Here is a 27,778-nt window from a genome sequence, read left to right as displayed (position 1 = left end):
TTGCTAGATCTGCTCGCCCACAAGCAGGGATGAGTAGATGTCTCCAAGTCCTGTAGGAGGTACTTTGTGCTGGACTGTGGCCACCAAAGCCCCATGCAAAGAAAAGTGGCCAGGCTCCTGCTGTTGAGGTCCACGCTCCCTGCAGCCACCCATGCCATGGCAGCAGCCCTGCTCCTTGTGGCTCAGGCCTTGCCTCGCTCAGACACACTCACCGAGCTTCAGAAGCCAGCCTTCCCGGTCTGGGTTGAAGAACGTGTGCGTCAGGTCGTTGCCATCATCCTCGGGAATTTTGAAGGGCTCATTTTTTATGCTGTCATAGAGATTCTGGCAGGGCAAAGAGAAACACACGGGGAGTCACTTCCACAGCAGGGATCTCTGTGCAGCCGCCTCCGCCAGTCCAGTTCCTGTTTCCCAGAAAGCATGACTGACTGGGGGGTGGGGGGAAGGGATCACAGCTCAGCACTTGAACACAGTAGTACAGCACAGGCCTTCAACGTAAAAGGTCAAAACGCTTCTCCTTTAAACAAAAATATGCTCGTATTCTTTTGCATTTTTTGTTCCATGCCTTTTGCCTTTGGCTCTGCTCACCTCTGGAGTGTGGCCCCCGAGAGCTCCTCCAAAACTGAACTGAAAGAGGTTCCCCACCCCTGCATGACTGTATGAGCTGTTTACACCATCCCACAGGGTGACTGGTAGAAAAAAAGGAGGGGTGTCGCTATGCTACTCCCCTTCCTTTCCCACAGGGCTTACCCTGAGCAGCTCCTCGGGCAGGTCCCCGCCGTCATTGATGCCTCGGTTCATGGCGATGAAGCGCTCTACTGCTGGCTTGTCTTTGACGTTGGGGTTGTGCAGGCTGGTGTTCAGCATGATGATGGCGAAGGAGAGCACGTAACAAGTATCTGGGGTGGGCAAGGATCAAGAGAAGGGAGGGCTCAAGCACCGACAGGGGGCACCCTTCGGCTTCCATGGTCAAGGGAGAAGCCCAAACGCAAATGACTGGCCCAGTTTGAAGTGCTGGTGTTAACCATTAAAACATAAGTGGCTTGGGACCAGGTTACCTGAAAGATTGCCTGCCCCAGCATGTATCTACCCGAACTGGACTGGAAGGTCTTTTTCAGAGGCCCTGCCCCCTGCAAGAGGTCCTTTTCAGTAATGACACCCTGCATAGGCGTCCCAGAGAGAACAGCCTTCCCAGAGATCTCTCTGTCAACTTTCCAATGCCAGGTGAAGACTTTTTTTGTCTGGACAGGCTTTCTTTAGAAAATAACTCATGTCGTCTGGGCCGCTCAGCTTTAAAATCTGTGTTTTAGTTCTGGCATTGCCGAAAGTTTTGTTTTATACTGCATTTATACTGCTTTTGATTTTTATAGTTTTGCTTGTAAATTGTTTTTATACTTATTTATTGTAAGCCACCCACAGAGAACATTTTGCTATGGCGCAGCAAACATATAAATCAATAGCAGCCAAGGAAATATCATCAAGTCCCAGGCTGCAAGCTGTGTATTTCTTGGGTTGTTCTCCACCTGTGGATATGTGCGTGGGTGGCTCAAGTCCATCCCAAGGGGAACAAAAGGGGATAAAGTATTTTAAAACCTATTCCCCTGGGCTGTACGAAGTTTGAGACAGTCAACCCTTCCCCACTCCCAAACAACCAGTCTGGAGATCTGCCCACGGAAGCCAAAAGGCAATCCTGCTGCAAATTTTGGAGAACACCTCCCCTGCCCCCAGGAAAAGGTCTGTCTCAACCCCCCACCCCCCATGGCAATTCACATACCGGTTGACTGGAAGACACCAGGGTTGCATTGACAATACCGCTGTGCAAATGCTTCCATCATCCGGTCGATCTTCTGCGCTTCCCCTGGCAATCGAAAGCTCCAAAGGAACTGCCTGTGGGGGCAACAGAAAACAAGCACATGTCCAACCACACTGTGTCAGGCTGTCAGCAAGGACGCCACGGGAGGAAAAACACTGAATGGACAGGCTTCATGAGACAGCGGAAACGTCCAATCACATTCCCCTCCCAAAACAGAGTTGTTTAGGCCTGGTCTTCCCTAGGGAGCACTATAGCCCACCCCATGAGGCAGAGTGAGGTGGCAGATTCTGGGGGGGGGGGGGGGAGAGCGAAGAGTGGCAGCAAGGACAGAGCTGTGGGTGCCATGCAGCCTGCTCTGTGCCCCCTAAGCTAGAGTGCCATTCCTCAAGTGTGGTGGCGGATTCCATTTCATCACCGGTGTTGAAGAATGATCCAATGGCCAAGCTAGCTGGCATCTGTAAGTGCAATGGGCGGTGTCTGGGGGGACATCTTATCCTTTGCCCTGCCATCCATGGACTCTTCTTGCCTCTCTATGGGCACGAATCATAGATAGAGGAAGCTGTGGGAAAGGGGAGGTTCAGCCACAGCACCGTCACTCACCGCAGGGCCTGTACGAGGTTGAGGTCAGTAAACTCATGCAGTTCCACAAACGAGTGCAAGACCTGGATATTGAAGTCATCTCTACAGAGAGGAAAAAGAAGAGGGTGAGACATGGGGACAAGCAATCTACCCATGATGTAGGGTCACTTACCACATAGAGTGGCCAGGCCTTGGCTGCTTTCAGCGACGACTGCACTGCCCCGGCCACTCCTGGATCATAGGATGACCTGCCTTATGAGTCCGTCTTACCCAATAGTGCTAATCGGACTGGCAGTGGCTCCCCAGGGGTCTCTCCCATCCCCTGTTCCCTGCTCCTGTTAACTGCAGAGGTGAAGGAGTGAAGCTGGGACCTTCTGCCTGCAAAGCACCTGCCCTGCCACAGCGCTGTGGCTCTTTCCCTAATGTGGGTGGCATCCCAAGCAAAAATGTGGAATGTGGAATGACCCACATTGAGGCCTTGAATAGGGGCTTGTGCAGCCTCCGCTAGCTTGGTGCCCTCCAGACTCATCGGACTACAACTCCCATAATGACCAACCAGCAAAGCCAAGGGCCGCTATAGGGGAAAGCTCCCCTAGTGTCTACTCCTGAGAAACTACCAGAAGTTTGGCTAAGAGGATAGGCAGGCTGTTCCAGGGCTATTCTAGAAGTTAAGTAGTGCCACGGTACCTTTCGGGCACTGCCAAATATTGCCCAGCTGCAAGGAGAACAACAGAGCAGCCCCCAACAGTTAAACGTTCACAGTCTCACTTGCCGTTTCTAGCTCTTCTAGCCCACCCAGGACGAACAAATGTTGTTGGGCCAACTGCAGAAACCATGTAATAAAACCATGTAATAAAATAAATAAATAAATAAATCACAGAATTATAGAATAGTAGCGTTAGAAAGGACCTATAAAGCCATCGAGTCCCTGCTCAGCTAGTCCACCTGGAAAATCTGAAGCCATGTGGCACTGGCAAGAGAGACTTGTGTGGTCTCTCTAGAGATCCCCATGTCTAGATCCCTCCTTGAATGTTGCTCAGAGGCAGAAATCAGAATCCAACATCAGAGGTGTTGTGAGAGGCCAAACATCTCATGCAAAGCCCCAGAGCTTGCCCTCATTTACCTTTCACCCAAGTAGTCACCAATGGCTGTCTTGTTGAGCCCTTCTCCCTTGTAGAGGAACTGGGCAATATCATCACACGTATTCTTCAAGAGGTCATTCTCAATCAAGAACTGGATGCCCTGCAAGCACAGAGGGGTGAGGGTGTATCTCTGGATTTCCACTATAGAGTATGGGAATCCAAAACATTTGTAATACTACTCAGCCTGCATATAGCAGGTTTAAAACGGTCAGTTGGTTACATTTCTAATCTCAGCAGCCCCTACAATAGCTCTGAAGATAGGCCATATTGTATATGTGTGTGTGTGTGATATGGGGGAGAGAACAGTGGCTTGCCTGTGACCACTTAATAAGTGTTGTGGTCAAGATTAAAGCAGTGACTTCCTCATTCACTATTTACATCTCAGCCATTGCACTACATTCTCTGTAGGAGAATATATCTACAGTATCTATATCTAGGCATGGTCCAGCATGAGTCAGGATTAGCTGTCATAAGACCCAAGGCCCAAAAAGCCCATAGGCCATGTTCATGTACTGCAAAGAAACATCCTCACACCGAGGCTCTCGAGGATAGAACAGGGAAACTAGAAGTCTTGGGCATTTGCTTCCCAAGAGCCCCTGAACAGGAAGGAATTACTCAGAGGGGAATAAGCAAATAATCTGCGGAGAGAGAGAGAGAGAGACAGAGCATGCATGTGAGGCAGACTGAGGCAGACAGACACACCTCCAATTCTGGGTAACGAAAATAACAGCAGACAGCTTCTGACTGGGCCCTTTAACCCTGCTTGCAATGGTCAATCTTGCCGTGACCACGGCTACTGCCAGCACCACGGTGAGGTAGCATTGGTTACCTTCTTAGGATCCATGTTGAATTTCTTCCTGCCCATCGCCACCTGCTTGTTTCTCTGCATGGTTTTCCTAGAGGGCAGAAAAGGCTTGGTAAGACTTCCCTCCACCTCCTTCACCAAAGAACCACCTGTGGACAAAACTTCCTTGGCATTCCCTGCTTACAACTTAGCCACAAACACAAGGAAGCCAGATATTCAGCCACTTTATTTCCCCATCTCCATCAAGATGTATCCCCCCCCTCACACACAGCCTCCATTCCAACTTGTAAGCCTATATTTTGAATCGGAAGCAATTACATTCTCCACCCCAAGCGGTAAGACCTCTCAACCCCAGTTCAATATGGTGAAGCGTGATCGTCTCACAGCACTAAAATGCAGCCTGTGCAGCAGGGAACTGTCACAGCTAGCAGGTCTCTGCACCATACTCCAAACGTGTGCCCTGATAGACTAAGTAGCATGAGAAAGGAACGCCTCCAGAGTTGCCCTACATGGCAAGGGCCTAGCCTCTGCAGAGAGGAGGGAGAGGAAACCACACTGAGTGATTGAAAGAGACGTCACATGTCAGTTTCCATTGACAATTCGGGCAGCCTAATCTGTTGGCGACTCCATTTGCCCCAGTTCAGAGTAACAGTCTGAGACAGGGAAGCTGGTGGCAGATGGGGAAACAAGCCAAGCCCTGGAAGACTTGGGAGCTGGGGTGAGGGTAAGAGGAGACCTAGAGCCATTTGGAGAACAGATCAGGCCAGAGATCCCTTGATGATATTAAGAGCAACAAGAAGCCCAAGAGCTTTGAGGTCCATGTCATTACTCATGGGACTGAGCAGCACGCGCACACCCACCCACCCCTCATTCTTTTCAATAATTGACGTGGTCTTCCCCACCTCTTGCCAGACCTCAGGCCTTAAACATAACCAAAGCTTCTGCTTTGCATAACAGAGTCCAGATGGGCGATTCAGTTTTGAACATGTGTGATGGAATCTAGACAGAGGGAGTCTCATTCTTCAAACAACTGCAGTCAGCAGAAATTTTACTAGGTAATGGCATGGGAGTGTTTTGGGAGTGTTTTGTTTTGTTGTGAAGGACTTGTCTGTGTTTGGGTATTGCTTCATGTACAGCACTGGCTAAATGCTATTTGCACTTGAGTTAGGTCACTGAACTCCCGGAAGAAGTGGACATTTCCATTTCAGTGGGCAAATTTGACCCCGACTATCCATTCATGTCAGAATCCACTTCAGCTCTGTTGAAGCGAAGGATTTTGGCAGCTTGCTTGCTTTATTTTTTCAAATGGCCATTCCCACAAAGTAGTCAAAACTAGGCCCCAAATTTCATCCTCACCACCACTCACCTCTCTTCTGTGGAGCCCAGGTTCTCGATTTCATTAGTCACTTCTGCTATCTCATCTTTCAGACGCTGCAAAGAAGAGCAATAGAAGAATGAATGAGAAAGCAATCAAGTGGAGCTAGATGAGTGTGTGTATGTGGAGGGACAACACTTACAACAACAACAACAAAGAACTTCAGAAAGATCTGTATTATTCCAGCCTCATCTGAACTCTATGCCTTCCCCCAACTTCATTATCCAAGTTGGAGAATGATCAATGATTTGGGTGGGGCGTGGGGGGTGGAGGAAGAGAGAGAGAGAGAGAGGGAGGGAGGGAGGGAGGGAGGAGCATAGGAAGGACTTGCCAAGTTCACTTCACCACTAAAACCCAAGAGCCTGCTGGGTAGAGACTTAGAAGAATAAGAGAGATGGGTTTTATCCACAGACCTGACAATCAGACTCTCCTTCTTGCCTAAGGGGAAACCCTGTTCCCCTCTGCTAATCAGTGATAGCCAAGTCTGCTGCAGGGGCCTATTTCCCTGGGATATGGAGACCAGAGAGAAGCAGGCCTGCCCATTCTGACTCAGAAACAAACCAGGCTGTGTATGCCAGCCTGTGGGATGTACCAGCATGCTGAGCTCCGCTAGGAAGGAAGGAAGAAGAGTGAGCCCCTGAGGCTAACACAATTACTGGGTTAATCTCATTAGGAAGTGTCCAGCATATGGCAGTGATTAGCCTCTGCTGCTGCCTTATTTATTGCTGATGGGATTGACGAGCAATCCTGCCAAGCAAGAGCACCCGCTAGCAAGTTGCCGCAGGGAGGAGGCAGCCCATGCCAGAGCCAGGTCTAGCTGGCCATTAGGGAATACAATGAGTGGGATGCAGGGCGGAGGTATGATTCCAAAGCAGTGCTTTGGAGCAGACGTCCTCATCTTGAAGAACTGCACAAATCTGAAATGGCTACCTCATGCCTCAGAGGGGATGGGCTGAATGACAGGTGGTTGGTTGCACTGTGAGTGCTGGGTGAGGAAAAGGGAGATGAAGCAATAGAATCGTATAGCCCACTAACCTTGTCATGTCCACAAGGTGCATCAACTTGACAGGCCAGGGCTAGAGGTGGGGGGTGGGGGGGGGTTTCCCTCCCCGCCAATGTAATGCTTAGACATGGAACCCCCACTGGGTAATTGGGCCCCCCGGGCAATTTCTCCCCTCGGCACCCCTGCTGGAGTGGCCAGAACAGGGCTCCTTGCTGATCTGCAGTGACATGTGCCCAAGACCCCGCTGAGCAAACGCACCAGGCTGCCTTATGGGGAAGTGGAAGAACCCGGTGCTTAATTTTCAGAGAAAGAAATGCTCAAACTCGCAATGAAGAATCATTAGCTGCTAACCCAAGACGTCCAGAGACTGGCTGTGGTTACTCAGGGGAAAGGCAAAAGAAGCCAGCACCCCTTTATTTTTCATTTCACACTTGCCGAGCTGAGCTACAGCACAACAGGCAGTCGAGCCTGAAAAGAGTCTGGGTGGAAACATCTGGAACAAAGAGGTGCCACGCCCAGAAGAAGTGCCAGGTTTGCAACCCAAATCAGCCACCAAACTTTCTTTGGGAGGGAACTTGGGCAGGGCAGAAAGTGCTGTCTTTAGCATCAGAAATGACACATACACAAATCCCATTACTCTGACAATGACTTGGTGTCTTCTGTAGGAAGCTGTAGGAGTCAGACCTTCTAGCTCAGTATTGCCTCTACACTGACTGGGAGCCATGGCTCTGCAGGGTTTCCACAGTTGTCTTTCCTAGCCCTACCTGGAGAGGCCAAGGACTGAACTGGTGGCCTTTTATGGGTTGACAAAGTATGCGCTCCAGCCCTTCTGTATCCCAACCTCACCCCCACCCCACCCCATCCCACACACATACCTGTATGTCCGCCAGCAGCTCCTGCTTGCGTCGACGGATGTTCTCAAGCTCTTGACACTCCTCAGGGGTCAGGTCATTGGGCACTAGCAGGGCAAAGAGAGAGAGATTGTTAGTTACAATAGGCGATTCTATCTCAGCCTGCTCCAACTATAGCTCCCATCACCCCTAGCCAGCATGGCCAACGGTGGATGATAGGAGTTGCAGTCCAGCACAGGTTGGGGGAAAGTTGATCTATATCATGATATGATCTGTTCTTCACAGGACTGGGAGACTCTGATACAGCAGTTGCCGTTGTAGACAGTACTGCTTTTTGTCAGTGTAATGACGTAGCAGACACATTTCACATTTGAGTTTATGCTTTTATATGGAATTCGTTATCAACATTTCCCAGAAGGACCTGGCTGACCACTGCTGGAGACAGAGCACTGGGCTAGATGGAGCCTTCGTCTGATCCAGCAAAAACAGGCCCCTTGGTAATTGAGAGAAGCTCACATGAGGCTCCCTGGTTGCCATCACTCAGGCCAAGATCTACTTAGCTTTAAGAGCAAAGAGCATCAAGTTGTCTCTGACCATTGCTGCTCCCTGTCTCACAAGCAAAGAATTGCTACCCTGGACTTTGTATATTAAGTTACAGAGGTCTGTGTTAGATCACAAGCTCTGAATACATTGTTAATGGTACAAATGAGATCCTGCTTGGAAGCAGAGTTAAGAGAGGAAGACATTATTTTATGGGAAGGGAGAGGCCATCTAAAAACCAGGCAGCCTGCTCACTGGAAAGGCCGATGCAAGAGCAGATAAAGAAGCAGAACTCTCTTGGTATATTCAACACTCCTGACTGTGCAGAAGAGGCTCAAGTTTAGTATGACCCCAGACCACTTTATGTAACAGTTATAGATAAGGGGGGAATTTCAGCACGTGCAGCTTCTTCCCTCAGAGTATTGCAATGGCAGGAGAAACTGCACTCACTGAAAATGTCCTTTCCAGGGTGCCATTTAAAAGCACAGGAGCCCTCCCTCTTCTCCACATCCCTCCTTGAATCTCGCTAGCCTACAACCGGCTCCTGCATCAGGAAGCTACATTTCAGCCTACATATTGGAAAATCTAACCCCAAGAGGGATGGGGAGGGGGGCAGTGACCATTTAATCCAACCATAGTTGTTGGAAGTCGGCTGCAAGCAACAGGAGGTCTGCTCCTACTAATTACCGCAAACACCACCCTATGAGCCTATTCTACAGAAGAGCCCCAGGAGAGCCTCAGCCCTCCTGAGTAAGTTAAGGCTGCAGGGCTGCACCAGGCAAGGCCTGACGGCAAACGGCAGTCGTACGTACACAGCAGCGTCAAAGCTTCATAGGTGGCCCGATGAGCCCACTGTAATCCTCAGGAGCCGAGTCTGATTTTTGTCACCCTCGGAAAGGCACCAAAAGGCAGTGCTAAAAGTAGGCACAAACCCCAGCACAGAGGAGCCTGGCATCTACCAGCCTCGCAGTGAGTGATTAGAGGCCACAGCAGAAAGGCGTATCCAAGACAGATTACACCTCACTCCTCTTTGACAAGCACAAGCCTTGACAACAGAAGGTGAGCAATTTCCAGGGGCAGGAGGATGCACTGCCTGCCCATCCCTAGATGCCACAGGAGCCTGCCCCCTGCCCCCAAATTCATCACTGAAATCCGATGGTGCAGTAGTGGCAATGGGAGAGAAAGGCTCCTTTTTAAAAATGAAAAGCTACAAAGGTGGTGCAGAAGATAGAAAAGGGGCAATTTAAAATACCCCCTTTTGCCACTGTTGCAGCACCAAAATTCAGCAGCAAACTGTGGCTTTTTGCTTTTAAAAGGAGCCTCCCCTCCACCCCTTTTCAGCTGTACCGTAACAGTGGTTGGGCTGTGGACAGCCACAAAAAAGGCCAGCCCACCCCTGCTTTTGTAAGAAGTGCTTAGGAAGGCCACATTGACTGGGACTTTCCAGCAAAAAGTAGAACTCATACTGAGCACCCAGTTTGTCATGTGTACCCCAGGAAGGGGGCAGCCCAGGGTAGCCGAAACGGATCATATACCCCAGAACCCTGGCCTACATCTTTGGGGTGGCATGCATAATACAGTGGGTTCTCACATCTGCAGCTAGCAGCGTGAGACAGACATTCCCCAAATATCACTGGAGGAATTCAAGCAATTCTGACATCCAACACATTCTAATTGCTGCAGAGGGGGTGGATGGGAGTGCCTTGGATTGCCCTTGGTTTTGATTTTTGCTGATTCAGCTGACCCAGGATGGGGAGAGCCAGGACAGAGGCCAGAGGTCAACCTTAGTCCAAGTGTAGATTTGACCATTCTTACAACCCTGCGAGCCAGCCTGGAAGGACCACGTGATCATTAGGGAAAGGGTGGGCAGAAAGTAGATCTGCAAATGCGTTGGATGTCAACTCCCAGCATCTCTGACATTTGGCCATGCTGGCAGGGGCTTCTGGGAGTTGAAGACCCAAACATCTGGAGATGTACCTGGAAAGACAACCTATCCAGCTAAGGGAAGAAGCAGTGGCACCTCAAAACTCCCTTGCTGTACTGAGGGAATGGGGAGGTCAGTGGTGTGCCCCTGTCCTTCCTGGGAGCCCAGTTCCACAGTTGGGGTGAGATGCCAAGCATCAGCCGGCCCTGAGCCTCTTGCAGGGAGATCAGAGTTCCTGACACAACAAGGCTCCATTGTGTGGCGGCTGGAACAGAGAAGGCAAACAAGGGAAGCGCCTTTTCGTTGCTTTGCAGTTGGACACGAGGGCAGGAGCCCAGAGCCAAGCTCACTGCAGCCGCAGCATACAAAGGAAGGCTGCTCTTAAAGAGGCAGCGTCTCCCCACCTCCTCATCAGACAAGGCAGGTGAAAATAAAATGCAGGAACTTCCTAAGGCTTAAAGCTTGAGCCTGAGTTTGACAACTGACTGATCAAATATTGTCAAATAACTAAGGCATCAATTTAGTGGGGGGGGGGGAACAGAACAAAAAACTCACCTTCCAAAACTGCTATCAGAAGCATAACAAAAGCACAATCTGAGATCACAAGGAGCCCCTTCCCCACATTAAACACAAGGGACTCTGATAGACCTTACTCCTGGGCACGTGTAGGACTGCAGCTTTTTGCTTCCAAAAAACCCCCACCTAGGTGCCTCTAGATAAGTGCAGAATTAATTTCCAAGAGGAAAGCATTTATTTTTTATTCTATTTTATTATTATTTATTTAATTTGTGCCCGGCCTTTCTAGCAAAAATGGCACTCAAGGCAACTTACAGGCATAATTAAAATGGATTAAAACAACAGAATGCACTCATTAAAATACAATAAAAACATAGAGAATAAAAAAGACCACCCAACCCAAAAGACATACCTACAGGCTAAAGGCCTTTTTAAATAAAGTGCTCTTTGCCTGCTGATGGAAGGACAGCAGGGAGGGAGTGCACTTAGCTTCCCTTGGGATGGAGCTCCACAGCCTGGGAGCAGCCACCAAAAAGGCCCTCTCTTGCGTTGCCACCAAACGCACCTCTGAAGGAGACGGCCTTGAAAGAAGAGCCTCTCCAGAAGATCTTAAGAACTAGGCAGGCTTGTATGGGATAAAGCGGTCTTTCAGGTAGGCTGGTCCCAAGCTGCATAGTCCTGTATAGGTCATGACCAGCACTTTGGCGCAGAAACAGAACAGTAGGCAAGGAAGCTGTTGTAACAAGGGAGTCACATGGTCCAGAGGGAGAGGTGGGTAATAAATTTATTTATTTATTATTATTAATTATTATGATTATTATGTAACCAACCCCAGTTAACAGTCTGGCTGCCTATTCTGGATCAGCTGATATGTCTAAACAATTTTTCAATGGGAGCTCCACTTAGAGTGTGTCACAGTAATCCAAACAGAATTGCATGACCATGGCCACATCAGACTCTCTAGGAACAGGGCCAGGTGGTACAGTAGCCTCAGCTGAGTGAACACATTCCTGGCCACCGCCAACACCTGAGCATCTAGGTTCAAGGCCAAGTAAAGGAGTGCAGCAGGAGTGCAGGCCTGAGACTTCATGGGGAGTGCAACCCCATCCAACACAGGTGCGATCCTTATTCCCCGATCTGCCTTTCAACTGACCAACAGCACTTCTGTTTTGTCTGGATTAAGCTTCAAACCCCAGAACTCAAGGCAATCTCCTTCAGCAGTTTTATGTATATGTCCAATAGCACGAGGGATAAGAAGAAACCATGAGGGACACCACAGGCCAACAGCCTTGGCATCAAACAGGAAACCCCCAGCACCACCTTCTGAGGTCACTCCCCCACAAAGGACCAAAGCCACCATAAACAGTGCCTCCCAGTCCTACCTCAGAAGGATACCATGGTCAATGGTATCGCAAGTCACCCGAAGGTCCAGCAGAACCAACTCCTCTTGTCCAATTCCTGGCATAGATCATCCACCAAGGAAACCAAAGCAGTCCCTGTTCCATAACCAGGCCTGAAGCCAGATTGAAATGGACCTAGATAATCCTTCCCATCCAGAAATCTCTGGAGCTGAGAAGCCACTAGATGCTCCAGCACTTTTTTTCTCTTCCTGCTCTGAGAAAAAGGGCAAAGTGTGAAGTGCCTTTCTGAGAGGAATGCTTCCGTAGCAATTTGGAAACTGTGAAATCTGGTTCCTGCACCTTGTTTTCATCTAGCCCATCTAGGATGGTAATGCTAGTCACTGCCTAAGAAATGGACTAAGGCAATATGAGGGGGAGGGGAAGAAGAGTTTAGGTCCTGCTCTGGGCAAGACAGCTAGTCTGCATGATGTCTCAGAGAGACCAACACACAAGCATGCTGCATGGGTCTTGCAAAAGAAAAAAAATGATGCCAGACATCTTCATGGTCCTCCAATTAATGGGCAGAGCTGTATGGAACAGCACAACGTGCATGCGTTTAATTCACAGCACATGAATGTGCACAACACTACAAACGCAGCTGCCCCTCCTATGTCCAATTCAGTCAACTTGGCAATTCTCCTAGCTCTGTGTCACTGATGACTCCTGTAGAAAAGTCCAAATCCCCACGCTCTGGCTCCAGATGCCAATTTCTCTTAAAGTTTCCAATGGCAAGGTGGAGAGAAGAGCCCTTCGCAACCACACACAGGCCAGGTCTCCCAAGGTGGAACAGGACAGATGCCTTCGTGTTCCCTTTCAAACATTCCCTTATGTCTTGGCTCCATGCTTCCTCCTGAACCTTATGGGTTCCTCTTCAAAGATCTCAGCAATTACGCAAGGAGTCAGTAGGAAAAGGTGGGACCCCTGGCTTAACTGGGTGGGGAAAGGACAGAAGGGGCCCTTATTCCTGCTGTTGCTATCATAATGACAATAGCCTGCCACATGCCAGAAGGGCACCCTTGATTGCTCATTATCTGACAGTGGTCAAATGATCCATGAAATCAATTGGCAATACCTGAATGGCCAATGGACCACATCCCCAATGCTAGCAAAGCCAGGGCTACAGATATATATTTTGGCCAGTACTATGAGAAGCTGCTGTGCAGGAGGTAGATGTACCTATGCGAAGTCCATAGGCTTAGAGCAGCCTTGCCCAACCTGACACCCTCCAGATGTGTTAGAATGCAACTTTCATCATTCCCAGCCAGCAGGAGGGTGCCATTTAGGGGAAGGCTGGTTTACAGAAACACCAAACGAGCCAAGGCACTCTGGACTGCTAAAGCCAAAGCAATGTACCCAAGTAGAAGCCTTCCAATGAGCTGGTGTAGCACGGCCCAAGGAGTGGTGGTTTACCCAGAGTTGCTCATCAGCACAATCTCTCCCTGTTCTAATCCCGTTATCTTATTCTCTTCCCAGAGGACCAAGTAATCTTGCATCCAATACCTGCTATAGGAAAAAGATATATTTCTATCCCTACCCACGTTTTCTTCCAAAACAGCCTGCTGATGCCAGGGATTTTCCTTTCGCCCAGCATTGTTTTCTGAATTGCAGTGCAGAGCGCTTTCCACCCACTTGGGTATCCAATCCAGCTTAGCTCAGCTCAGCTCAGCTTTCTCTCTCTCTCTCAGAGAGAGGCACCCCATGGATACCCTTCCTGCTCCCCTCATTTCATGCCAGTGAACCAAGCCAAATGTGTCCCCGTCACCCTCCCAGAGTTGCAGCCTGGGCCTGCCAGGAAGGAAAACATGGCTTGGAGCAACCCATCTCCCTATCAAAGGCAGCCCACGTCAGCTCTAACAGGAGTCCCATTCAACTTCCAAAGACAGCTCTGTCCTTGCAATAAAACATGCCATACAGGGAGATGGGTGAGAACAGGAAGCACAAAGCAATCACACTTCTAATCGCATTCCCCTCACTATCAATTCAAAATTGTTCAAAGCTATTCTGGGTAGAATCTGAAAGTTGAAGATTAGAACTATTAAAGTTGAGGCAGCCTCTAAGAGGGTAGCTGGCTATTGCCTCTGAACCTCTTCCTAATTTTTCTTTCAGGTTAATGGCTCCAAGACCGTTTTACTTGGAGGCTTGTGGTTCCAATTTCTTCTTTCCACATGGCCCACCTGTTGGCTCCAACCTTTGACCCAGAACAGGAACTCCTTGCCTGTGCCCCTTGTGCTATGATGCCCCACACACACACACACAAACACATGGTGCTAGCAAGCTGCAAACAAGATGCCCATTTGGCAATCAATCACTGTTCTAGTCCGTCTCCCTTCTCTCCAAATACCACATTTTTCTACCTTCTCTTTGGGCAGAGCAATGGCAGCCCATAGTGACGCTGGCATGACTCTTGACTACTCCTTATGCTGCTTATCATTTACCCAGAACACATCACTGACAGAACTTGCACAGGATTCACTTTCAGACCTTAAACAACCCTATAGAAGAAAGTTGTGACCTCCCTCCCATTCCCCACTCAGGAAATATTTCTCTCTCTCTCTCTCTCTCTCTCTCTCTCTGTGAGTGTGTGTGTGTGTGCTCCTTCCTCCTGTACATACAGCAGGAAAATCCAATTCCCACAAAATGATTTGACAGATGGGGGAGGGAGCAGGTGGAGAGAGAGATTCCCATACATAAGCCCGCAAATTGCTAAAGCCATGCTAACACTTCCCCCACCCTCTACCTCTTCAACCCCTTCTTCAATGCAGCTTCTCCCCCCGCCCCACTCCCCTACCAACACACACTCAAAAATGGGCTCAAAGGAAAGCAGCGTCAACGCAGTGCCCTCCAAGCCCGGAGCAAGCTGTTGGGAGATTCAAACAGGCAGGCAGGCATTGAAAGCAAAGCACGCTGATAACAGGACAGAGGCATGCAGTTATCTAGCATGGCTATGACAGAAAAGACAGGCACATGGTACTCAGCAAGAATGACACACATGGCACTAAATGCAGCTGTGGCGGCTGGACAGCACACAGACAGGATGCCAAACAGCAGATTTTCCTCTAAGAAAAGCGGAGACAGAATTCTCATTTGCAAGTACACACACAGACACACAGGGAGAGAGAGGCTTACCACAGGCTGCCGCCCTGCTCCTTCTGCCCGCTGTCAATGCAAAACCTGTGATGCACCATCAGTGCGCTAGGAGCCCCATGTGCTGGGGAGCCCAGCCCTATCACGGAGAAGGGGCTGTGTTTCCACAGCCGCCTCTCATTCTACTCAACTGAGCTTTGCTGCTCTGGCTTCCATGCAGGCTGGCGGCTTTGGAACCGCCCACCTGCCACTACACAGAGCCCAGGCATTAACCCCTGCCTGGCCAAGCTGCAGCTCAGGGAGGTGCTAGAGGCAAGCCACAAATACATGAAGACACATAAGCGGAACCAATATCCAACAGACGCCCATGTTCTATCTCTGCCTGGGCCTGAAATCGGGTGCTTAGTGCAGCCTTTCCCCAAAGTGGAGTCCTCCATATGTATTGGACTACAACTCCTGGCATGCTGGCTGAGGATGATGGGAGTTACTGTAGCTGGATTCTGTGGCCAACAAGAAAATGATTAAGAAGACTATTCTTTTCCTCGACTGCCTGCTATGTCTACATCAAACTGTTCCAGAGTCCCACAGCAGCTGCAAAAGTTGAGGCCGGAATGATTTTGGGTTGTATCCAGTATTAGCCTAACTTAAGACCCATTCATTTCAATGGGTTGACTCTAAATAGGACTAAAATTGGATACAACCCTTTATTTCTAGTTCACACTTCAGTAGCAATTACTTGTCAAGCATAGCAGGAACACATATAACGTTCCTGCACCACCCAGCATGTCAATGCACACACCTCTTTGTCAAATTATAATATAAGTGGATGGGCATTTTATCTTGTGAAACCTTGGCCTGAGGCACAAACATTCTGGCTTCAGGCCCTGCAGGTTCAGCTTTTACCTGGCATTGTGAAATTGTTTAACAAACTCTTTTTGCAGCTTCAAACTGGCATCAATCTTACTCACTCTTTCAGACTGTGCAAAGGGATGGCCCTGTATTGATCTGCCACCACGAATACAAAATCTCTTGATTTCTACCCTTTGATTTCAAGCTGTGTGCTTTCATACAAGACAACAGATGGTCTCGCCCTGTACATGCTGTCTTGAGCAGAGTCCTTCCCAGAGGTTTTTTGGAAAGTTTTCTGCTGAGTAGATTTAAAAGGAATAATAAGCGTTCAGACATACCGTTTTGCTACTGCAATTTGCTATGCAGCCAGACGTTTGATCATCCAGATGTCAACCAGTCTCCCAGTACACATGAAAGGCTTGCTGGTTTGGTATTCACTAACATCTACAGGTTACAACAGCCCTCTTATTCAAGGCACTGCCTGCTTGCCAACTGTTCCCTCAGTATTAGAGGATCACCACTGGACCACCATCCCCTGTAAGAAGGAAAACGAACTCCTCCACAGCACCACTCTCCCCCTAAATGCCTACAAGCCCACTGGAACTACAGTTTTCCCATGCATTTATCTGGCTTCTGGGAGAGTCTCCATGTATAGCACAGGTGGGGGAACCTGTGGCCCTCCTCCAGATGTTATTATTATTATTATTTATTTATATTGGCCTTGCTGGCTGGGGCTGATGGAACATCTGCAAGGCTGCAGACTCCCCACCCTTGATGCACAGGAATTGAAATGTTTATGCGTGTGTGTTTTGACTATTCAGAGGGGTGAAGACTAAGGGTCAAGACCCTTCACCTTTGGCAAATGTGGGCTCAGGCTATACGATACCCTAGTAAAAAGTGACAAAAAAGTTTCACAATCATGGCTGTTTCATTAGATGTCACCTGAGTGTTAAATTCGCTTATAATTTTACATTTGAGCTACTTAAATGCAGTGCGCTCTGTGTGCATCTGATAGTTCTGGACCTTCAAGCGGTTTACTTAGTAGCTCAGACGGCCAGGCAGAAGATGACTTCTTTCAGAACATAAAATTATATTTAATAGTGGGGTGGGGGAAACACTGAACTATAATTGTGTCTGGAAGTAACCAGAGATGAATTCCTACTTTCTTTATTCCAGGAGATATAGTACCAAGCGTGAGTAAGTTATAAAGAAAAAAAGAAGCTCCTAGAAAATGTGAACACATATCTGTCAAAATTATCACAGGGAGAAGGCGTGTTGGACTAATAACCAGTCCACTGCAACTACTGGTTGGAGATGATGGATGTTGCAGTCCACCACTTCTCCATGTATAGCACAGGTGGGGGAACCTGCAGTCCAAACTTTCTCAAAATGCAATGAAGTCAAATGATGTTCAAGAACTGTTCCACCCTAATGTGACATCACAACTGTTTACATACAAGTACCTGTTTCCTCCTTTGACCTCACCAAACCTCTTTTCTAATTTTAGTTGCAGATACAAGTTGAAGGTTCAGCATTTTTGATAATTTGATTCCTTCTATGAAGACCTGGCCCCCAACTTCTTCAACCTAACCTGGGGAGTTTAAACACAGGCCCCACCGGTGCCACCCTTCAATAAAGGCCATTTCTTTCTGTGTACACAAGAGCATTCCTTCTCCCATTCTGTCACACTAGAAAATCCCACGCCCCAAGCCATGCTTACATAAACATAACTTGCCTAGCTAGACATCACAGCATCTTCAAGAAGCAATGTCCTTATCAGTGGCATTTTTCTCAATCCACTGGTGGATGACGATACCCACAACGCAGCTCACAGCAGCCGCAGCAGCAAGTAGAATCCGCAAAAGGAACAGCACACCAATTCCCCTGAGCAGTGAACATTGGACCATTGCAAAAGTTGTGGCTGCGGCGTGGAGGGTACTTTAAACATGCTCTACATGATGGCATTACAACATGGCAAACTATATGTGTGCTGCCACACATCCAACAGAACGGGAGATTTTTACCAAGCCATCACAGAAGTTAAGATAAAAGGCTCATGATGGGTGCAATATCACCAGGTCCTTATGGTGAACCGCTGTAGCCAAACAATCCACCACCAGAAAGCGTACTTCCTGGAGTACTTCGGTTTCATGTTATTTTCAGGACATGAACAGTTGTAGATTTGCCCACAGTCAGAAGGAAAGTTCATCATGAAAGAATGAAGACACCTCATAAGAAGTTTAGAAGAGCAAAAATTAACATTAAAACTCATCCATGGTTTGTAACGGATAGTGAAGGAGAGGAGAATGGCAGCGCTTGTGGAAGGTTTTTTATCAGCCCAAGCACATCCACGGGACGTGAACAGATAGGGCGCACCTCAGAAGAATACTACAAAAGAAAGGGGAGGTTGCCTTTATAGAAAAAGCTGCCTGGGAAGTGTCATCAAATGCTTAAGAGGTTGACAGCACATCAGATTCAGCCAAAACAAATTCCTTCCAAGCCCTCCTGAAGACACAGCTTTTCTGCAAGGACCTTGGCTCAGCTTACTGTTTCCTGTACCCTACTGAAGCTTTCCCCAAGCTGGTCCCTTCCAGGTGGGTGCAACCATAACTCCTGGCTAGGAATGCGGGGAGTTGCAGTCCAACACATCTGGAGGGCACCAAGTTGGGAAGGCAGCTCTACTGCAACTAAGCACATGGAACTGGAACAACAGCATAGACTCCCCTTGTTTACCATTGCCTTCCTTTCGTCTCCCCTGCCCTCAGGTCAAATTTTAGATTGTAAGCGCCTCAGGAGAGGGGCATTATATCTGATGGCGTTATGTCACCCAACAACAAATTGCATGCTTTCGCACTTAAGAGTCATGGGCAAGATGGGGGGGGGGAGGACTCTGCTGCCCTTGGGATGAGAGGAAAGGGCAGTTATTGAACAAGACCCATGAATAATGCTGGGCATTCAGTCCCAGGCAGTCTCGTGTGTACCAAAGGCAGGGGCGGAGGTTAACAGCAGCAAAGAGGAAGAGAAATTCTAAGTATTGTCAGCTTCCTGTGTACGTGCAGAAGACATTTAACCCCAACAGATACTCTCCGTATAACATCAGCAGGTGTCTGCAGATGTGGAAACAGGATGATTTCGTCTGCATCCCTCTACTCTGGTGCCTCATAAAAACTCCTTGCCTTGACAAGATAAACCTCCACAGAGCTAGGGCTGTTACACTCCTATCACCATTGCAGCCACAGACCGGGTAAGATGGTTTCTGGCACATGGAAGGCAACAAGCCAATCACCCTATTGCATCCACCACAAGAACCAAGGCCAGACGGCTACTTTAACTTCCTCAGATGTGAGACCCAGAGTTTGTGAGGGTGTGAAAACTGCGCACCACACGGCATGGAGACAAGACACTTCTACAAGAGCTAGGAGTTGCGTTTGCTCCAGCTGCTTTCCTTCAAGACGGGTCCCTGCTCCCAGGTATTGTCACAAGAAAGAAAGCTCATCAGTTAAGAGAGGGATTCCCTTCCCTACAATGTCGGAAGGGAAGACACTGTGAGGAATTTTACACATTCTTTGAGAACAAATCTACACAATGCGACGCTCTGCAGCTGAAGCCCTGCCTCTGCCAGTCAATTTGCTCACAAGCGAGCCATTTCATGAGGCAGGCTAGGGGGCTTACTAACCATTCTTGTGTGACTCTCTGTGCATATGCAGTTGGCACCAAAAAAGAAGAAAGAGGTGTATAATCCGCTCCAAAGATGAAGCAGGGTGTTGCACCCCCTCCCTCGGACTCTGAACACTACGCAAAACCATTCTAAGACATCTCAAGGAAGCCATGTGCTGCATTTGCCTCCCGGCTTCAAATGTTTTGGCACTGTGACATGGTAAATGGCCGAGAAATTCCACCCACAGAAATGCAACCATAAAAGAGGGGAATTTAAGTTCCTCCCCCATGTTACACCGTTCAGCACCGGGGCCCAACTACACAACCTGTTGCTCCCACACTCTCCCAAGATCAGGCCTATTACATCTTGCTCCTCGTTGACAGAGAGAAAAAGATGCCTCACGAGGGAAGCTGTGGGGCGTGGAGAAGCAGGTCTTGCCCATTGCTGAGTGGGCAGAACAGTTTGTACCAGCTGGTCAGGAGTCAATGCCATATTCTCTGGCAGGAAGCCTACTCTCTGTGTCACATGAGGAGGGAGAACCCGTGGCCTGCATGTGGCCCTCCAAGACTTTCAATGGGGCCCTTGTAGATGCCTAAGCTGCTGCTCCAAATTTCCAGCACATCATGCTCCCACAAGCCTGCCACTCAGCTGTCCAATGGGTGGGGAGAACATGATTTCCTTGCAGAGGATGGCGCAAGGCAATGCCCTTCCAGAAGTCTGTCCTCCCCGTGTAAATTACACCCACACCCAGCCTGCAGATGGTAGATGTGCAATTGTGATGGGGATGACATACAAAGAGGGTCATCCCCACATGTTGTCCTCTCCATGAAAATCACACTTCCCACAGCCTGCCAAACAGCTGCATGGTGGAATGGTTGGTGGCAAGGAGTACAATTACATGAGACGGGTGGCATATGGAGAGGTGTAACCTTTTCTTTCCCACATGCCAGTCCTCTCCATGAACAGGTGCACAAATGGCAGGGGGAGAAGTGTGCGCGTGCAGCAATGGGGACACCAACCCAAGCCCCACCCACCACCAGCTCTGGCTACACCCACCAGCATGCAGCCCACCACTGCATGCATTCCTTGTGTGCAAAAAGGTTGCACAGCCCTGTCATATGTGGATAGTGCTAAGCAATGGCAGCTGGTAAAGTCGCCAGCTTTGCACCCCTGGGAGTGGCACAAGCAGGTACCAGATGGCCCAACTCACACAAAAGTCCACTTAGCCAAGCAGTGTCTATTCCCGAGTCACAGGTACAATAGTGAGCGCTAGCCAGAGGCTTCCTCACTTCTAGGATTACATCGAAAGTCAATCCTCAAATTGTTGTCTCTCCAGTTTTGTACAGAGATGGGAGAGGGCCTGCACTCTGGCTTCCCTGAACACATTCCAGACTGTATGAAGCGTCCTCACAAATCACACAAACACTAAACCCTCAGAAATGTGCCAAGCCTGTAGGATTCCGGTGAGGACTTCTGCAACACCAAGTGAGGCTGCAGCTTCACTCCAGGAAAGGCCCGGGGAAGGGAACACATGACTCAGAACCGACATCAAATATCTATTTAAACAAGACATGCAATGCAAATGGTTCTCTAAAGCGACACCCAGGATAAATGTGCATTGTTCTGGATAGCCGAGAGTTCGCATTAACAAGGGGTTTAGAGAGTAAGTTAGGATCTTTGCTGTAAGCTTTGAACAGACTTTGTGACTAACAATGGGCCATTCTAAGAAAGGTCTTTGCTTACTGGACTGTAATTTGTATTGTGCTTGTGGTTTCAAGGGGTGAATGAATTGAAGAATAACTAGTTGCTCTGAAGCGCCTTGATTAAATGGAACAACAAATCCCAACATAGCTCTGGAAAATCTTCAAGCATCTAGGGATCAAAGTGCACTCTTCGTTACAGAAGAAACAAAAGCAGTGCTGATGGCAGCCCAAAACTGCCTGCCTGAAGAGTCTGGGACCATTTCCTTTTACACACAGATTACCACAAATGGGTCTTGATCATGCCATTTTCAGGGCACGCGTCTGCGCTAGTGTCTCCAGTGAGATGCATCCCATGTGAAAACAGAAGCTATGATGTGTCACACCCTGTGCAGAACAGCAGTCAGGAAAGAGACCTGGTTCAGACAACACACTAAACCATGGATATTAACCATTTTGTGGTTAAGCAGCATGGTTTAGCGTGTTGTCTGAACCAGGCTATGTCAGAAGTGAAACAGGCTCCGTTCTGCATTTACAGGCGGAGAGTGGCAGCCTTCAAGAAACCGGAAAGGGTCTATCTCATATAAATGACGTACTCTGCTGGAAAAGCCCTTACACAATGACGTCAAAAATCCAGACTGAACGACTTAAGGGAGAATAGTCTGGGATAGCAAGGAAATCACAACCCAGGCTGCAGAACACTGATAACACTGCAATAAGAGCCAAGGGGGAAAACCAGGGCAAGGCTAACAAGAGATGCGTTCTTCAGTTTTGGAGCGGAATGGAGCTCTCAATTGCATATGGCTCCAAGCTGGGAGAGCATCCATTTCCCAGGCTCACGATAGCCTGTGCAAGCTGGCCCAATGTCTCTTTAGGCTTAGCATGCTGATTAATTGATCAGGCAAGGACATTAAGAACAGAGGAAGCTGCATTATATTCGAATGTTGGTCCATCTAGCTCAGTATTGTTTATAGCAGGGATGGGCAGAAGGTAGATCGGAATGTACTGGAAGACCTTGGTGTGAATTGCAGTACATTGGGTGTCAGAAATTCTTTGACAATTGGAGATGTGAAGGCATGTCGGGGATGGGAAGACTTTGTCTATTTTTTCTCACTGAAGATGCTTTTCATTTTTTTCCAACAGAAAAATTGAAAACTTAAGGGGAACTCTAAAAACCACCCTCATGAAATATTTTCTTTTGGAATGAACAAAAGGTTTTACTCACTCAAAATGTGTAGCATGAAAGTTTATGTAAGACAATCTACAGCATTCAAGAACGTTAATTCTTGGATATTCTGTAGAGCTCAATGTTATAAAGTTTAACTTGCTATCCAAATATGCTGCTTAATATTATGACTATGACACTAAGTAATATACCTTCTTTTTACTAAAATGTTTCTTTTTTACAACATTTGTGATTGCAATCTTTAACTCTCTCCCCCTACTTCTCACATGGAAATAAAATACCTTAGACAGCACAGGGTGCACCAGTTTTCAGATTCCTCTCTCTAGCATTGGGTATATTCACAATTTTGTTTGTATAAAGCAAAACATTTATACTTTTGGCACTGCAATCCTATGTATACTTAGAAGTCTAAAAGAAGTAGGTCTTATTTCTGAGAAAACATGCACAGGATTCTTTTATGTAAGATACCTTTGAAGGGTTTTTACCTTAAAAGACAGCCTAAAAATATTAATATTAATAACATTGCTTAATAAGTTTCATAAATATGCCAAATAGCATTAATTTTATATGCTAAGAAAAAAGTCCTAGAACAATTGGACTTTTTTTTTGAATAAGCATGTATAGGATGGCACACTAAGCTATAAATGATACATTTTCTGTTGTTAAGCAGCAAAATAAGTTTAGGTTTGACAAGAAAATATTGCATAGATTTCATCCCCCACCCCGCCCCAATTTCAATTTTTTCCCCAGGTGAAAATCCAAGTGGCTTCAAATTTTCTGGAAATTTTCCATCTCTGCTCCCAATGTTTAGCAATAGTAACTATGAAAATTCCTCCCCTTCCCCCAGCACCTACCACCACCACCTAATTAAACTGCTCTAATGAAGAAAGCGTGGGGTGAAACTAGGCACGAGTCTTCGTATGTGAAAGGATTCTGAGCTCAGTTCTGGTACTGAAAACATATTCTTGGGCTGAGCATATATGCTCAGAGGCACCTGTTCCTTAATTCTAAGTGTACAGAAGACCTCCAGAGCTGTCATTTAACATCTGGGTCTGATTGGTGGGGCTGTAAAGATAAAAAAAGAAAGAAACTGGATCCATGAAGATTTAAATTTGGCAACCTTGGTTTACACTGACTGGTAGCATCTCTTCAAGGTTTTCTGCAGGAATTTTCCAAATCTTTCCTGGAGATTTCCCAGCTCTCCCTAGGATTAAACCTGGGAACTTTCGCATACAAAGTATGTGCTCTGTGACGGAGCTACAGTCCTTCTTGCTACAGTCAAGTCTTGTTAAATATTCCCTAAAGTAATGATGCCTGAAGAAATAGCCTGGTTCTTTAAAAAGATGTTTTAAATAGTTGCTATTACTTCCACCCCACCCCCATTCATTGAAAAGCAAACAAACAAATTTCAACTGTAGGTTGACCGCGAGATTTCAGGATAAAAGCCAAAAAGAACTATTCCTCAAAAACAGACAATCTTGTGGCACCTTAAAGATTAGCAAATTTATTATGGCATAACTTTCCATGAACTTCAGTCCACTTCATCGGATGGATGAAGTTTAATCCTAAACTGCAAATATATATACGTGTGTGTGCGTGTGTCCGTGTCCAATACACAGTGTATATACACACACACACACACACTCATTGGTTTCATTATTTATTTCATTTCTATACCGCCCAATAGCCAAAGCACCCTGGGAAGTTCACAAAAATTAAAGCCATAAGATACTGCAGACTAATATGGGTTTCCCTCAGGAAATCATTCAGTAAATGGTTCACAACGTACCCAATATGTTAAATGTATTACTGCATTTAATATGGTGTGTGTGTGTGTGTTATTAAACAGCAGCTGTGTGATGCACAATTAAGATCAGAAAGCATTTTTAAAACCCTCCCCGCACACCACAGTCCTGACACCCTAAAATGGGGAGGGGGAGGTTATCATTGGATTTTTTTTTTTTAAAAACACACCCTTCTTATCCTGATGGGTGGCCAGTGGCAATTATTTGACTCCCCCGACCAAAAATAAAAACCTGAAGTGCTAGTTTTCGCACTAGCTTCCTACACAGTTCCTCCTATCTCATCTGGATACACATCAGGGAAACTCAATGCTGACTGCATTCAGAGTATAGGCAGAAGCCCTGCCCCAAACGCTTGTTCCCTCCTTGAACCCATCCATGTGCTCTCCCCTCCCAGCAGCCTCCTCTGTGCCTGAGGGCTGAGGCGGAACAGTACGGGCAGGAGGCATCTTGTACCAGAGACACGCCAGCGCACGCAGCTCCTGAGCTGCCAACAGAAACTCTCACTTTTCAAGTTCAGTGAGTCTCGGCCCCTCCCGCAGAGAGGGCAGGAATAAGAGGGTGCTCCCACTCACAGAAGAGCCCCTCAAATTTCTAGGCCTCAGCAATCTCCAAAGCAGTAGGCCTACTTGACACTATTGATTGCAATTGTTTCCCCGACTTCCAGAGCAGTCCCCCGGGAGAAGCATGCCTCCATGGGAAGTGCCTCCAGAATCTCAAAGCACTCTTTTGCTCAATATTTTATCAAAACGTTGGTGGCAACACTGCTATAGAAATACACAGGGCCAATTTCTTGCAGGACTCATCCCATAAACCTCTACAATGCCAGGCTAGACCCAGGCTTCTCCTCACACCCTAGTCAAGTGAAGTCCTTATGGGTCCCCTCCAATTGAGCAGCTCACCCTGCCTCCCAAGGAGGGCTACGGGATCTCCCCACCACACGTGCTCACCGTTCTCCATCCTGAGCACCATACTGCCAGCGGCAGAGAGCTGTTACAGACCACTGTCGACGTCCGTTCCAAGGCTGGGGCAGCTCGACTGGGTAGACACCTGCGTCTGACTTGCTGTCTGGCTGCTGCTTCCTGGAATGAGTCAGGTCTTGTCCCAGGCTAATGGGCGGCTCTCGCCTGGGACGGATAGGCGTCATTACAGGCCTGCCTGCAACTGAGATAACCAGTACCGCCCTGTTCCTGTGCTGATCCTTCTGTCTTCGGAGGGCCGTTAACCCCTCATGTTCTTGACGACAGATGGAAACTACAACTGGATGGATGCAAACACAAGGGCTGGCACTAAAAAAAAAGATGGGGAGGAAAAGTAGAGTTCCTTTCAATGCTGGAAGCAAAGGGCAGGGGTCTCAGAGCTCACTGATGAGTGCTGCTCCAGTAGTCTGGAACTCTCTTCCGAGGGAAGCTAGACTGGCTCCCTCCCTGATGTGTTTTAGGAGGCAGGCAAAGACTTTTTTGTTCCGGCAGGCCTTTGATGAATGATCTGGTCCTTCGTCTGTGCCTAGAAACTTTTAAAATTGTAATTTTAAATGTTTAAATGTTTTAATATTGGAATATGTTTAATATACTTTTAACTTTCATGTATCTCTATAGGTTTTTAATGTATATGTTTTAAATTTTGTAATTCCGCCTTGAGGCCCAGCAACGATAATAATAATAATGCATATTTTGGGAGCAATACGTTGAGACCCACTTATTAGATTGTAAGCCTATGCGGCAGAGTCTTGCTATTTACTGTTTTACTCTGTACAGCACCATGTACATTGATAGTGCTATATAAATAAATAAATAATAATAATAATAATAATACTAGGGTAGTGGCTGCAGTGTTGAACTACGCATGGGGAGACCAGGTTCAAGAGCCTACTATTTTTGTGAACCGCCCAGAGAGCTCCGGCTATTGACCAGTATAGAAATGTAATAAATAAATAAATAAAATCTCTTGAAGATAACTGGATGACACCAGTACTGAGATATCATGACTTGACTGGCCATTTTTACAACAATCCTATGAGATGGGATAAAATGGGGTCTGGGATGGGAGATCTATGCATGCCAACTTGAGCTACTTGGAAAGGTGGGATATAAATACATAAATGATCAATGCTTTAATCCATCCAGATTATTAGACCTCCCAAACAGCCACCCATTCCTGAAATGGCTTTCAGAGGGTCTAGGAAGAGTCTCTAAATACACCACCTTTTGAAGGACAGCTTAGGAAGGAAGAGAGCTCTGAATTGCTGGGTTTTTGAAAGGGGTGTCTGCCTGAACAGTTTGGAGAGTATTTTGTTTACACAAATGGGTCTGAAGGCTCAAAGGAGAGAGTTAACAGAGGCTGTCAGGCCCAGCCCACCTTTCCATCTGCCCACTCCCAGTCTAGGCACCTGCCTTCTAGCACACAATGCAAAGTGAAAGCAGCCAACCACGGTGCAACTCTCACTGTTCACAGGGTGCCCTTGCATACACAGCCTTCCCATCAGGCTCTGGAAAACAAGAACCAGTCTCACTCATCTCCCTTCTTGTTTTTTTTATATATTTTTATTATTATTATTATTATTATTATTATTATTATTATTATTATTATTATTATTATTATTATTTCTATTTATATCCCACCTTTTCCCCAGTAGTGGGACTCAAGGCAGTTTACAAGATTAAAACATGTACAATTAAAACATATAAATATAAATTACAAAAGTTAAAATAGAATTAAACCTACAGTAAAATTAAAAACGTGTTAAAAAATGTAAGAACTGTAACAGGTTAAAGGGGGGGCAGGGCGGAATCCAATACATTAACACAGGTCCAGTATCATTCCAAAACCCTGCTGAAACAAAAAAGTTTTTGCCTGCCTCGGAAACTGTAGCACAGAGGGAGTCAGCCTAGCCTCCCTGGGAAGGGAGTTCCAGAGCCTTGGAGCAGCCACCGAGAAGGCCCTCTCCCACATACCCATCAGGTGTGCCTGGGATGTTGGTGGGACTGAGAGAAAGGTCCTAGCCACTGTTCTCTTGTGTGCTGGGTCCTCTGAAATTGTAAGCCTGCAGGCAGGGACTGTCTTGTTTAGTTTTACACACTGCAGGTAATCCACTCCAGAAGCCGTTTTGACTAAGGACTGGGTTTAAAAAATACTTTAAATAAACGCAGTCCAATGCATCTGGACGCCCTCAGCATGGGGAAGGCTGGTCTACTAGACCTTTCCAGGAAACTCATCTTGCCACTTGGGCACCACTGAAATTTCAGGGACTGCTCTAGGAATGTGCCTATCCTGATGTGGGTTGGTAAACTACTGAACAAAGGACCACCATGCATGCATCCCAATCAGCCACCACCACCACCACAAAACCCATACTTTCCATACTACCAGCTTTCCGGCTTGCTTCATCCATTCTAGGCCACTATCATTTGTACGCTTTCAGTTAAGCATATGCTATCCTTTCTGGCTTCCTGTGCCCTGAGGCTAGAATCACCACATGGAACCATTCACACATCATCCCTGGGTGGCTGGGACTCTTCCCAGCAGGATTCAGGACCTGGGAGCCTTTGCCC

The 27,778-nt window shown here is 47.4% G+C and overlaps 1 protein-coding gene across 5 annotated transcripts in view; it reads right to left on the bottom strand.

Moving 5' to 3' along the window:
• CYTH1 (cytohesin 1) overlaps nucleotides 1-27,778 on the bottom strand; it is a 62,579-nt gene that overhangs the window by 12,363 nt on the left and 22,438 nt on the right. For 2 of the 5 annotated variants that reach the window (XM_063120143.1, XM_063120140.1), the window contains exons 2-9: nucleotides 7,593-7,675; nucleotides 5,706-5,770; nucleotides 4,364-4,430; nucleotides 3,516-3,634; nucleotides 2,414-2,494; nucleotides 1,775-1,887; nucleotides 751-899; nucleotides 213-324 (exon numbers count right to left, since the gene is read on the bottom strand). In XM_063120143.1, the coding sequence (XP_062976213.1) occupies nucleotides 213-324; nucleotides 751-899; nucleotides 1,775-1,887; nucleotides 2,414-2,494; nucleotides 3,516-3,634; nucleotides 4,364-4,430; nucleotides 5,706-5,770; nucleotides 7,593-7,675 (789 nt within the window). Of the gene's footprint in view, nucleotides 1-211; nucleotides 325-750; nucleotides 900-1,774; nucleotides 1,888-2,413; nucleotides 2,495-3,515; nucleotides 3,635-4,363; nucleotides 4,431-5,705; nucleotides 5,771-7,592; nucleotides 7,676-10,128; nucleotides 10,164-25,177; nucleotides 25,412-27,778 lie in introns of those variants that run through there. The other 3 variants (XM_063120142.1, XM_063120144.1, XM_063120141.1) reach the window with 3 other exon arrangements.

This window comes from Elgaria multicarinata, chromosome 3 (assembly GCF_023053635.1).
Source record: "Elgaria multicarinata webbii isolate HBS135686 ecotype San Diego chromosome 3, rElgMul1.1.pri, whole genome shotgun sequence".
NCBI classification, from domain to species: domain Eukaryota; kingdom Metazoa; phylum Chordata; class Lepidosauria; order Squamata; family Anguidae; genus Elgaria; species Elgaria multicarinata.
Note: the sequence above shows the minus strand (reverse complement) of the source record. Positions and strands in the feature narration are given on the sequence as shown.